Source organism: Eumetopias jubatus, unplaced genomic scaffold (genome assembly GCF_037043125.1).
Source record: "Eumetopias jubatus isolate StellerSeaLion01/CBP00866 unplaced genomic scaffold, mEumJub1_p1.0 scaffold_12, whole genome shotgun sequence".
NCBI classification, from domain to species: domain Eukaryota; kingdom Metazoa; phylum Chordata; class Mammalia; order Carnivora; family Otariidae; genus Eumetopias; species Eumetopias jubatus.
In genome coordinates this window covers 24085110-24099092 of record NW_028274818.1, presented here as the reverse complement: position 1 = coordinate 24099092, position 13983 = coordinate 24085110, and the positions used below count along the sequence as shown (strand labels likewise).

Genomic DNA, 13983 nt, shown 5'->3' with positions numbered 1-13983 from the left:
TGTAAAATGGAGATATTAATAGTATCTGCTAAAGGTTCGCCTTGAAAATTAAGTTGGTAACACATCTGTGTGCTCAGTATAGTGTCTGGGCATTTTCAATAAGTGGTTCCTTCTGATAATATTACTGTTACTGTTTATTAATACATATCTTGACTTCTATTCAAGTTCTTTTGATTATCTGGCTTCTTTTCTATCTTTCTGTTTTCACATATTGCTATTACCTGGTACTTTAGCCATTTTAATTTCTTTGAAGTCCCTGAATGTACTATATTTTTTCTCACACAATTTTCCCCTTTTCACCTGGTATTTCTTACGTCAGAAAAGGCTTTCCATGTGCCTCTGCTCCCATCCAAGCTTGCTAATCCTGTTTTCTATGGCTCTCTACCAATTCCTCCCTGGGCTAAAGATTTGATTCATACACTTACTTGGTATAATATGGAGATTTCTTCTCACATAGTAACCTCAAGTCCCTCTTACCTCTGTTTTTTAGAAGTATAAGATATTTAAGAATTTCTTGTATCCCCAGAGGCTCATAATTAGTTTAGTTGTAGTTCTTAGTTTGTGGCACACATTATTTAAATTAACACATATGGTAAAATTAGTTTCAGAACTAGACTTTAGGGATTCATCACTTACATACAACACCCAGTGCTCAACACAAGTGCCCTCCTTAATGCCCATCCCCCATCTAGCCCATTCCCCTCTCCCCACCTCCCCTCCAGCAGCCCTCAGTTTGTTCTCCATGGTTAAGAGTCTCTTAGGGTTTGCTTCCCTCTTTCTCTTTTTTTCTCCCTTCCCCTATGTTCATCTGTTTTGTTTCTTAATTACACACGAATGAAATCATGTGGTATTTGTCTTTCTCTGATTGACTTATTTCTCTTAGCATAACACACTCTAGCTCCATCCATGTCATTGCAAATGGCAAAATTTCATTCTTTCTGATAGCTGAGTAATATTCCATTGTGTGTGTGTGTAAGTATATATATGTACACACACACAATGGAATATTATATATATGGAAATAGAATATGGATCCAAAATGGATATATTATTCATATATATATGTATCTCCTATACATCTTCTTTATCCATCATCAGTTGATGGTCATTTGGGCTCTTTCCATAATTTGGCTACTGTTGATAATGCTGCTATAAACATCAGGGTGCATGTGCCCCTTTGAATCAGTATTTTTGTATCCTTTGGATAAATCATTTTCTTGCTCTTTAAAAATATAGTTTAACAGATGTATGTGTATTCCTAAATAAGTTATTATTTGATTTTAGTTATTTTTGAACTTAAAAGGGGCTACCATGCTGCACATATTGTAGTCTTTTTAGACTTACATCTTTCATTCAGCATTCTGTTACTAAGATCCATTCATATTGTTGCTTATAGCCATAGTTCATTAACTTTTACTGCAATATTTCATTGCATAAATATGCTACAATTTACCCATTTCCCTGTAAGTGGATATTTGAATTACTTCTGGTTTTTCTCTGTGCTCTCAGGAATAGTGCTTTTTTTAGCCATTCTTGTACATGCATCTTTGTGCATGTGTGTAAGTTTCTCTATGGCATTTACCTAGGAGTGGAATGGCTGAACTGCCAATATATGAATATTCAGTTTTATTAGATAATGGCAAATTGTTTACCAAAGTGATCTCACCAACTTACACTTCACCAAATTAAGAAATCCTTTGATTCATGTTCTCTTCAACATTTGGCATTATTATGTGTCATTCTTGATTTTTCCAACCAAATGGATATAAAATATTATGTCACTGTAGTCTTATTTGCATTTTCTTGAGTACTGATGAGGTTGGAAACTTCTTTCTAAGTTTATTAGCCAATAAAGTTCTTTTTCTGTAAAATGGCATTTCATAATTTCTGGCTACATGTTTTTTATTTTTTTAATAATTGATTTGTTAAGGATTCTTCATATATTCTTGATTTTTAAACTTTATTGGTTTTGTATCCAAATATCTTTTCTTAATTGTGAATTTGTTTTTCGTTCTCTTTAAAATTGATTTTTAAACTTTATAAATTGAGCCAAGTGAATGTTCTGAGCCCATCAGGGAAGTTACTTATTGATTTACACTTTTACTTTTCCAGGCAAACATTTTATACGTATTTTATGATGTTATTACTTTTGTATCTTAAGGACTCTGACTATTCAAAGGTCAAAAATATTCACTATTATTTTTTTCATAGGAATTCAAAAGTTTCCTTAACCTGTCTGGACATAATTCAACCCATATGGTATGAGATAGGGGTCCAATGTAATTCTTTTTCTTTTTTTTTTTTATTTCTCTTCTTTTCCCTTTTTCTTTCTTTTCTTTTTCTTTCTTTCTCTCTCTCTCTTTCTTTTCTTTCTTTCTTTCTTTCTTTCTGCCTTTTTGGATAACCATTTAAAAATCCATTTATTGAATATTTTGTTTTCTTTATTGATCTGTCATACTACCTTTGTTATATATTATATACATTAGTCAATTTCTCAACTGTTTTATTTCACTAGTCAATTTGTTTTTCTTTGTGCCACTTTCATAATGCCTTAATTACAGTAGCATGATAATAGGTCTTGATATCAGGTAGGGCAAATAGCTACTCTTAATTCTTCTTGTTTAGTTTGATATTTTACCTCTATAGAATCAGTTTGAAAAATATGTCCCTTGTACAAATATAAAATGAGAACATGTCAAAAATTATACTGAACTCATTAATTAACAAGTGAAACAGTAATACCTTAAAACTGGTCCACAGAGCATTTAAGAAACTAGGTATTATATGATATTTTTTGTGGAAAACCCAAAAGACTCCACCCCAAAACCGCTAGAACTCATACAGGAATTCAGTAAAGTGGCAGGTTATAAAATCAATGCCCAGAAATCAGTGGCATTTCTATATACCAACAACAAGATAGAAGAAAGAGAAATTAAGGAGTTGATCCTATTTACAATTGCACTCAAAACCATAAGATACCTAGGAATAAATCTAACCAAAGAGGCAAAGGATCTATACTCAGAAAACTATAGAGAAATAGAAATAGAAAGAAATTGAGGAAGACACAAAGAAATGGAAAAATGTTCCACGTTCCATAGATTGGAAGAAAAACGTTGCATATTCCATGGATTAGAAGAAAAATGTTCCATGTTCCATGGATTGGAAGAAAAATGTTCCATGTTCCATGTATTGGAAGAACAAGTATTGTGAAAATGTCAATGCTACCTAGAGCAGTCTATACATTCAATGCAATCCCTATCAAAATACCATCAGCTTTTTTCAAAGAAATGGAACAAATAATCCTAAAATTTGTATGGAACCAGAAAAGACCCCAAATAGCCAGAAGAATGTTAAAAAAGAAAGCAAAGCTGGTGGCCTTACAATTCTGGACTTCCAGCTCTATTACAAAGCTGTCATCATCAAGACAGTATGGTACTGCCACAAAAACAGATACATAGATCAATGGAACAGAATAGAGAGCCCAGAAATGGACCCTCAACTCTGTGGTCAACTAATCTTTGACAAAGCAGGAAAGAATATCCAATGAAAAAAAGACAGTCTCTTCAACAAATGGTGTTGGGAAAATTGGACAGCCACATGTAGAAGAATGAAACTGGACCATTTCCTTACACCACACACAAAAATAGACTCAAAATGGATGAAAGACATAAATGTGAGCCAGGAGTCCATCAAAATACTAAAGGAGAACACAGGCAGCAACTTCTACCTCAGCCGCAGCAACTTCTTCCTAGAAACATCGCCAAAGGCAAGGGAAGCAAGGGCAAAAATGACCTATTGGGAGTTCATCAAGATAAAAAGCTTTTGCACAGCAAAGGAAACAGTCAACAAAACCAAAAGACAACCGACAGAATGGGAGAAGATATTTGCAAATGACATATCAGATAAAGGGCTAGTATCCAAAATCTATAAAGAACTTATCAAACTCAAGACCCAAAGAACAAATAATCCAATCAAGAAATGGGCAGAAGACCTGAACAGACATTTTTGCAAAGAAGACATCCAAATGGCCAACAGACACATGAAAAAGTGCTCAACATCACTCAGCATCAGGAAAATCCAAATCAAAAACAATGAGATACCACATCACACTGGTCAGAATGGCTAAAATTAACAAGTCAGGAAATGACAGATGTTGGCGGGGATGCGGAGAAAGGGGAACCCTCCTACACTGTTGGTGGGAATGCAAGCTGGTGCAGCCACTATGGAAAACAGTATGGAAGTTCCTCAAAAAGTTGAAAATAGAGCTACCGTTTGACCCAGCAACTGCCCTACTCTGTTACCCCAAAGATACAAATGTAGTGATCCGAAGGGGTACGTGCACCCCAATGTTTATAGCAGCGATATCCACAATAGCCAAACTGTGGAAAGAGCCAAGATGTCCATCAACAGATGAATGGATAAAGAAGATGTGGTGTATATATATATACAATGGAATATTATGCAGCCATCAAAAAGAATGAAATCTTGTCATTTCCTATGACGTGGATGGAACTAGAGAGTATGATGCTAAGCCAAATAAGTCAGAGAAAGACAAGTATCATATGATCTCACTGATATGAGGAATTCTCAATCTCAGGAAACGAACTGAGGGTTGCTGGAGTGGGAGGGATGGGGTGGCTGGGTGATAGACATTGGGGAGGGTATGTGCTATGGTGAGCGCTAATGAAGGGGGGAAATCAGAGGGGGAGATGAACCATGAGAGACTATGGAATCTGAGAAACAAACTGAGTTTTTAGAGGGGAGGGTGGTGGGGGGTTGGGTTAGCCCAGTGATGGGTTTAAGGAGGGCCGTATTGCATGGATGTTATATGCAAACAATGAATCATGGAACACTGCATAAAAATAATTAATTAATTAATTAGGAAAAAAAAAAGAAGAAGCTAGGTATTACTAAGCAATGTTAGAATAAGATTGCTAAATTAGTATCCCTCTTCCAAAACCCCTACAGGGCCATCAACCTTAACCTTTTGAGTTACCTTTTTTAGTGGGTGGTAATTCTTTGCATATTGATTACATAAAACTCTTTGCAGTAATGTCTGCTCCTTCACAGTTGTAAAATTGCACAGAAAATAGAATGTCAAAGCCAATATTTCACTGAAAGACCACCTAGTAATCTCTATTGCTTATTTCTAAATCTTGGATAATTTTTCTGACAAAACTGACAGCAATTTTTTTTCTAGTATAATATTTACATATTTTGACTGTATCATTCATTATCTGCCTTCTTGGACAGTTTGGGAAAAATGTATTGGGAAAGTTGCATGAGACAACTTTATTGACTATTAAAGGTGAGATTTTAACAAGGTTTTTAGATTACTGCTATATTCTTTGTCCTAGCCTGGTGATGGGTATTAAAGAGGACACATTCTGTACGGGGCACCGGGTGTTATATGCAAACAATGAACCATGGAACACTACATCAAAAACTAATGATGTATGGTGATCAACATAACATAATAAAAAAAATTTGATGTTCAGGTTTCATGCTATTTAGTGAAAAATGCAGAAAATGTATTTATTACTTATTTATATTTATTAAGTAATATAGATGATTTTTTTCTTTATAGTAAACAAAACCTGAAGCCCCATTTATACATGTAAGGGATTTGTGAAAAAATAGTATATTATTAATATAGAAGAATATACAAAAGAATTACCATGAGATAATTAAAAATGATAATCTAGGCCTGCATCTTCTATGTTTAAGTAAACATAATTAACATAATATAATAAAAATAATAAAATAATAAAATAAAAATTAAAAAAATTTATAAAAAGAAAAAAAAGCAAGATTCTAAAAGTAGGTTCAGGACAGAACTCCAGCTCCTCCTGTTAAAAAATAAACTGCAGTAAGAATTCTAAAAAAAAAAAGAAACTAATGTGGGAAAAAAAGTCAGTTTCCCTAGAAAATCCATTAGTTTTAATGTTACAATTTTTGGAGTGAAATTCTGTTTTTGACTGTTTTCCCTTCTTCCTCCAAATTGTGTCACTTTGTCTTTAAATATATTCAGCCCAATATGGTTTACCTATTCCAAGTCATATATGTTATTTTTACTTGAATTAAGAGTACTAAGTACTAAAATATCCTAAAGAACTATATATGTCTTAGTGAGCTGTGCCCATTATTGAAATATGACTTTTCCCTATGAATGCAAAATGAAAGAGGCTCTTTGAATATTGATATAAAGTCTTAGATCATTGGTGAATTTAATGATATAAAATTAAAAGGTGCTTCTTTCATTGTATATGAGTGTCTTCATGTAATTTTTGGATTCATGCTAAGAACTAGCATCTGTTGAACATGACCTAAGTATTTGAGACCCAATGGGTTCCTCTTTGAAAACACAGATTTCTTTTTCCCCAAACTGGGCTTTGATATTTAACCATGCCATTCCTAGCAGTCCTGGGATGTGTGAGCCCCATTATATTTTCCTTTAACTTTTTAAAATGACTGGGTGCACTATTCCAATTTGAGTTAGAGATTACATGGTATTTTGTATCCTCTTCTTAAAAGTATAGAGAAAAAGAAAAGAGGATTTGCAGGTTGTAGTTGTTATGAGTTTTGATTGGGAGGCTGTTAGGTTTGTGATGGGGCTGTGCTGCCTGTAGTCATATTATGGAAATTTATAAGCCTTTCTGGGGCTAAAAGCTCTATATTTCCAGAATGTATGTGTATATGTTTGCATGCAAGTATATACATTTATGTGTGTATGTATACACACGTATGTATGCATTTTATCTTGGGGGCTTTTGCGTCTGTGTGTGTGTGTGTGTCTGTGTGTGTGTGTGTGTGTGTAGTGGGAAAAAGTAGAGTTGAGGTGAGAGAAAAGAAATGGACAGGAGTTTGAAGCATCTGATCTTTTTCTTGTGGTGGTGGTAAGATGTATAATACATATCAAACAGTTTACTACAAGCCTAAATGCTGTGTATTTTTGATACTTTTTATTGTTTACAGTTCTTTGTTTTTTTTCTCTTCTGTTCTCTTTTTTCTTTTTTTTTTTTAATGGCTTAAACTACACCTGCCCCCTACTCATGCAGTTGGGTGGGAGTATGAAAAGGCAAATCTTTTCAAGGGTGAAAAAATGTACCTTTACACTTATCCTGGCTTTCTTTATTTTTTGCTTCCCATGTAAAGGTAAGTTAAATGGGGTTGCTTACCTTTAATTCTTTTAAATAAAATTAGAGAGTGCAGAGAGTAGGCCCTGCAAATGAACACTGCACATGAGCACATGAGTTTTTTTTTAAATTTTTTTAAATTTTTAAAAATTTTATTTTATTATGTTAATCACCATACATTACATCATTAGTTTTTGATGTAGTGTTCCATGATTCATTGTTTGCGTATAACACCCAGTGCTCCATTCAATATGTGCCCTCTTTAATACCCATCACTAGGCTAACCCATCCCCCACCCCCCTCCCCTCTAGAACCCTAAGTTTGTTTCTCAGAGTCTATAGTCTCTCATGGTTCGTCTCCCCCTCTGATTTCCCGCCCTTCATTTTTCCCTTCCTACTATCTTTTTTTTTTTTTTAACATATAATGTATTATTTGTTTCAGAGGTACAGGTCTGTGATTCATCAGTCTTACACAATTCACAGCACTCACCATGGCACATACCCTCCCCAATGTCTATCACCCAGCCACCCCATCCCTCCCACCCCCCACCACTTCAGCAACCCTCAGTTTGTTTCCTGGGATTAAGAATTCCTCATGTCAGTGAGGTCATATGATACATGTCTTTCTCTGATTGACTTATTTTGCTTAGCATAATACCCTCTAGTTCTATCCACGTCGTTGTAAATGGCAAGCTTTCATGTTTCTTTGATGGTTGCATAATATGATCTCACTGATTGTTCAGGCCTTCAGTCACTCACAGTTAATGCCTAGTGGGTCCCAAGTAATATGTGACATGCTAAAGATATAATCATGAACAAAACAAAATACAGTTCTGGCCCTCGTGGAGCTTACATTCTGAAAGACTTACTTCATATAACTATGAAATGCTACTGTCATCGTCATGGAATATTACTGTATTAGTTTTGAAGGATTGCCATAACAAAGAACCTTATGATGTGCCTTAAAACGACAGAGGTTTATTAATTCCAAGCTCTGGATTATAGAAGTTTGAAAGCAAGTTGTTGGTTGTGCTATGCTCTCTCCTAAGTCTCTAGGGGAGAATCCTCACTTGCCTTTTCAGCTTGTAGCCCTAGGTGTTCCTGGGATTGTGGCCAGTCTTTGTCTCTTTCTTCACATGGCCATCTTTCTTCTTTGTCAATGTCCGAATTTTCCTCTAATAAAGACACCGGGGGTATTGGATTACAGACCCATCCTACTCCAGTATGATCTCATCTTAATTTAACTAATTATGTCTGCAATGACTCGTTCCCAAATAAGGTCGCATTATGAGGTACTGGGGTTAGGACTTCAACATATCTTTTTAAGGGACATAGTTCAACACATAGCAATGACTTTAGAAAAATAAGGCTACATTTACAATAATGTATATTTGGGAATGTGTAATTCTCATAGGTATAAGCCCCATTTTAGGCTTAATAGTGTGGTCGGAATAGAGTGAGAGAAACCTGGCAGTAGAACACAAAGAGATTTTCTTTTTTTTCCTTAATCTTTGGAGTCAGAGCACCAAACATAGAGTTAGAAGGATACACCAATTTAAAAGCACAAAAATGATGCCAGGTGCAAAGTTCTTAAGACATGGGGGGAATTGCAATGGAGCTATGTCCATGAACTTAACATCTGGATGTAGATTTTCCGAAGAAAAACACCCACCAATAAATACATAGAGAGACTAACATGTATCCACTGAACCTGTCTGCTGAGGCCAGAATGTCCAGGCAGGTATTGCCTTGTTTGACATGAGTATAGTCATAAAAACTCATGCATGGACTCCGTGACCAATATTGCAGACTCAGAGGGAGGTAGGAAGGGACAGCACCAAATAGAAATAGGAGAAAAATCTTGTTTGGTAGCGATCTACTACAAGTTCCAAAGAGACTATCTGCAAAGGTTTGGCATCCTACAGAGCCCAAAGCATTATTAGCACTTGAAAAAAAGTGAAATAGTGTTTCTGAAAGAACAGTGTGTGGATAGCCTGGGACAGAATCATTTTTTGTGTGGTCAAAATGGTAAGGCCTATCTTAGTAAAGAAGAATTTTAAGAGTGAAACAAGGAAATTAGCTTTTAACAAGATCCTGCATGATTCTTATACTAAATTCAAGTAACCAGAGCAACAGAAGGAAAAGAAAAGAAAAAAAAAGGTAACAAATTAAAGTCAATATTAAGGCAAATTGACAATGGTTACACAAAACATCTTTGTGTTAATCAAAATTGTTATAGTCTGACTACCAAACTAGTCCAGAATTGAAGAAAATAATTGCATTATAGAAAAACTATTAAAACAATTCACCAAACCAATGTAAAAAAAAAATCCCCAAAAGGTACCATCAATTTGATAGAATCAAGATAGGGTTTTGAAAGCAATCAATATCTGTCCACTCCTGATAGGAGTTTTAGTAAGATATAAATGTTTATTGCAATTCCAGGGTTGACAATATAATTATTGCTAAAGCACAAGAGGCCTTCTAAGAATGCATACCACAGTTGATATTTTTTCTTCAATAAGTGCTAGTCAACATAACAACAATTAAATGTAAATAAAAATATTGGAGATTTTTAGATGATATGATTGTCTGTCTAGAAAACCCAAGCAATAAACCTGGAAAAAGAAGTATTATTGCATATGAAGGAATTCAACATGGTAGCTATTTACAATACTAAAACCAAAAGTTAAAGGTTAGAACAAAACACTTTAAAAATAACAACCAAAATTATAAAATACCCAGAAATAAATGTCACAAAGAATATGCAGGGTCTATGCAAATCAAACAATAAAACGTGGACCAATAGAAAGCTAATATTACTAAACAATGAAAACGTGTCAATAGGAGAACATACCACCTAGTAATTGTAATTCCATTTTATTTTTTTATTAAATACAATTATAATTCCACTATTGCACCTGGATAAATGTGACTAAAACTGTGGGATTCTGGGGAAGGTCCAGAAAGAGTGCATTAAGTTGACCTATTTGGATGGAGGTAAATTCAGATAAAGTTAGATGGAGGAGAGAGTTCAGAAGAACAAAAGGAAGGAAGGAAGGAAGGACAGAAGGAAGGAAAGAAGGAAGGAAGGAAGGAAGAAGGAAGGAAGGTAGGAAGGAAGGAGAGAAGGAAAAAAGGGAAAGCACATTTAAATCTGGAAAAAGAAATATGAAGAGAATATTAAAATAAATTAAAATCATGAAAAAATTAGGAAGGATAAACACTAAACTCTACTAAGTCCCTGAGTATTAGAGAACTGTATGGTGCTAAGAAGGTCCTCTAAGAAATACTAACACTAACTGGCTTTGATTCTCAGAAAAGTTGTTATTAAAAAATAAAAGAAAGCTCTGCTCAATATCATGAGGAGTTAACTTAAAGGTCATTTTTCTGTACCTGAGAAAAGACATGGATCCAAAAGTATTTTGCTTTGTATGTTAGCTTTAGCTTTAAAAAATACCCTTTGTATAAACTTATGCTTTAATGTCTTATGTTCCCTGGTGATCATACTGTCTCAGAGATCACTAGATTAATTAATAGTTTTACTTCACATAATATTATAATGAAGAGGGAAGCTAGAAGTCATTTAATGAGAGAATTTATCTAATGAAACATTGTCTTTACCTCAGGAAAAAAACAAATAGTCACAGCATTTCAAGGTGTTATCCAGTCTTTGGTACATTTATATATATTGGAGAGCTCTTCACTTCACAATGATGGCCATTTCAAAATTGGGTAATCTCATTCCTAATTCTATTTCTCTATGATTAATCTTATACAATAGAGCATCATATTATGAATCATCTCATTTTAATAATGATGGCCACTGCAATATTTAAAGACTGCTATTCTGTTACTGCTAACTCTTCATATTTAGGCTAAACATTTCCAGTTCTTAAACTTGTCCTCATATAAGATGCTTTCCAGATTCCTCATTATTTTGCATAAGGCTTTAAATGACCTAATTTTAGTTAAACCTCTGTTGTTTAGTTAAACCCAGTACTGAACTTCAAATATTATTGTAAGAATGGACTAATAGTCTTATAAATTTGATGACTCTAGAGCAAATCTGCATGGCCTTTTGCTGAATTACTTGCATAATAGCCATATGTCCTTTCAAAATTGCTTTTATATCCATAGCAGATTTGAAATAATTTAGTTTGATATCAATATTAGAGTTACTTTATTTAAAATGAACTGCCTTTTCAGCCAAAAAACAAGGAAAACAGACTCAGTGATGGACTTCTAAGATACTACTGGAGTTCTGTGTCTCTATGTGTGTGCATGCACTTTTGTAGCATGTATGTTTGTGTATGTGTAAGCATGCATACGTAAGTGTTTTGCTAGAGGATATTGCAATTTTTTAATTGAAGTATAATTGACATACATTATATTAGTTTCAGGTGTAAGCATAATGATTTGACATTGGTATACATTGTGAAATGATCACCACAATAAATCTACTTTCCATTTATCACCATACATACTTACAAAGAATTTCTTTTCTTGTAATGAAAACTTCTAGGATTTATTTTCTTATCAACTTTCAAATTTGCAATACAATATTATTGACTATAGTCACCTTGCTGTACATTACATCCTATGACTTATTTTAAAACTAGAATTCCACTTATATTTGTAATCTAAAAAACAAAACAAATGAACAAACAAAATGGAACAAAACTCAGAGATATGGATAACAAAATGGTGATTGCCAGAGGGGATAGGGCTTGGGAGGTGCAAAATAGGTGAAGGGGACTAAGAGTTACAAAATAAAGTTTCTAGTTTATAAAGATCACATTGTCAAAATTTTGTGATATTAGGAAAAATGAAATTAAGTCTGTTTGTGTAAACATTAAAGTGCTTTCTTAGCTGTTTTGGAAACATAAGATAAGTGTATTTGAGACCATTTAATTAAGAAAATTTCAAATAAAAAATAACATTTCAAATGATTATTAACAAATCATCATGAACATAATATTTCTTTTCACCTAGTATTTTGAAAATATTAATTATGTCATCATATGAGAGAAGTTTGCTGGAATTTAGGGAGAAAGCAAATGTATTTATTAGCATGCTACTACTTTTTAGACTGTTGGTATTATTGTATTGTAGATTAAATATGTAATATTCAGTTCCTTAATTTTTTGTCTGGTTTATAACCTAGCTATGTTGACTTTAACATTCTACATGTTGTTACTACTCCTTTGTTGATCCATGTATATTTTAATACAAACTTAAATAAATAAAGAGGTAAAATGTCCCATAATGTGGTGTCCCAAATAGGCTCAAAATGGATGGAAAGGCTTTTTAAAAATAGATTTTCAGGCTGGTCCCTTAAGATTCTGATGCAGCATATCGGGTGGTGGTGTTCAAACTGGATTCTTCAAACACCTAATTGATTCTAATGACAGAGAAAAAACTTGGGAAAACACTGACTCAAAATTATTCCAAAGACACATATTATTGCTGTTTTGAATTATCTATACCATTCATTACATCCGGTAATACCGATAATTGAATTAAATATATATGATATTTGAACTTATTCTATGTTTAGAATTAGAAAGTAACTGCTTCTCTCCAAAAAATTCAGTATTTTTACTCATTTTTCATTTTCTGTAGTGGGGATTCACTCAAAGTATATAATGCATTAAATAAAATTATTTTAAAATGTATTCATCTTTAGATTAATTATATTTTTATCTTTGGCTTGCAGGGTACAAGTTGAATTCTATATGAATGAAAACACATTTAAAGAGAGACTAAAGTTATTTTTTATCAAAAACCAGAGATCAAGTAAGTCATTCATTTTATTCTCATGTGTATATGTTTGTACATATTTGCCTAAAAAAATTCAGCCGTGCAATCCTTTTGCAAAATATCTTTTATGTAGAATAAATATGATAATCTTTTCTGCCAGGCAGTAAAAGTTTAGAAAGCTATAGATGTTACATTTGGTGGTGTTAGGATTTTTGAATACCTGTAATTCCCCAAATCCCACATCAATAAGCAGACTTGTGAGAGGACCATGTGGATTAGTTGAGACATTTAGGAAAATAATTTAAATGTGGGTCCCCTTATTTTAACTGTGAGGGATCCTGAGAAGGCTCTGACCAAACGGGAATAATTGTCTGATTTATTGAGGAAGAGTTTAATGCTTCCCAATCATGCCTGATAACAAGGGTTTTCTGAAATGTACAGATTACTAGCACCCTTCTCTGGAGATTTTGAATCAGGAAGTGTAGGCCTCAGCTCAGAGTTTCACACTCCACTAATTCTTCTCATCAGATAAATTTGGGAAACATTTCAACTTCAAGAAGACATGAAATTGGCGTAGTCACTGACCTAAGACCATTCAAGGCTGATATGTCAGTGATACTTGTCGCCTCCCTATAATGCCACATATTTTTTAAAAGCCATATATAATGAGTCAATATGTAATTTTTCATGTGATTATTGCTTAAAATGTCAGCAAACAATGGAGAAGTCTATATTATGGATTTGTGTAGACTTTTTGTTCTTTTTGACCCTGGAATCTTCTTGGGGTGGTCTAGATTAAGTTGTGTCTCTATAGGTTCAAAGAGAAAAGCCCAAGTTGTGGAAGTTTATCCAAATACCGAGGGTAGGGACTGTTTCAGTATATAAGGCACACTGGTTAGAGATTCTTAATGGCAAGTTAGCTGCAGAGTTAAGGCTAATCATAGCTAATGCCTTTCCAGCCTGGTTGTTTAGCATTTCCAAGGAAGTCCCACCAACAAGTATTACCTAAAGTGGCCACATCATCATCTGAATAGGTTTTCTTGATTTTAATACTAACAATGCTATCTTTCCAGGCCAGAAAAGAT

The 13983-nt window shown here is 33.8% G+C and overlaps 1 protein-coding gene across 5 annotated transcripts in view; it reads left to right on the top strand.

Moving 5' to 3' along the window:
* Positions 1–13983, top strand: part of KCNT2 (potassium sodium-activated channel subfamily T member 2) — a 361260-nt gene that overhangs the window by 87660 nt on the left and 259617 nt on the right. For all 5 annotated transcript variants that reach the window (XM_028104755.2, XM_028104754.2, XM_028104753.2 and 2 more), the window contains exon 2: positions 12855–12934. In XM_028104755.2, the coding sequence (XP_027960556.1) occupies positions 12855–12934 (80 nt within the window). The remainder of the gene's footprint in view (positions 1–12854; positions 12935–13983) is intronic.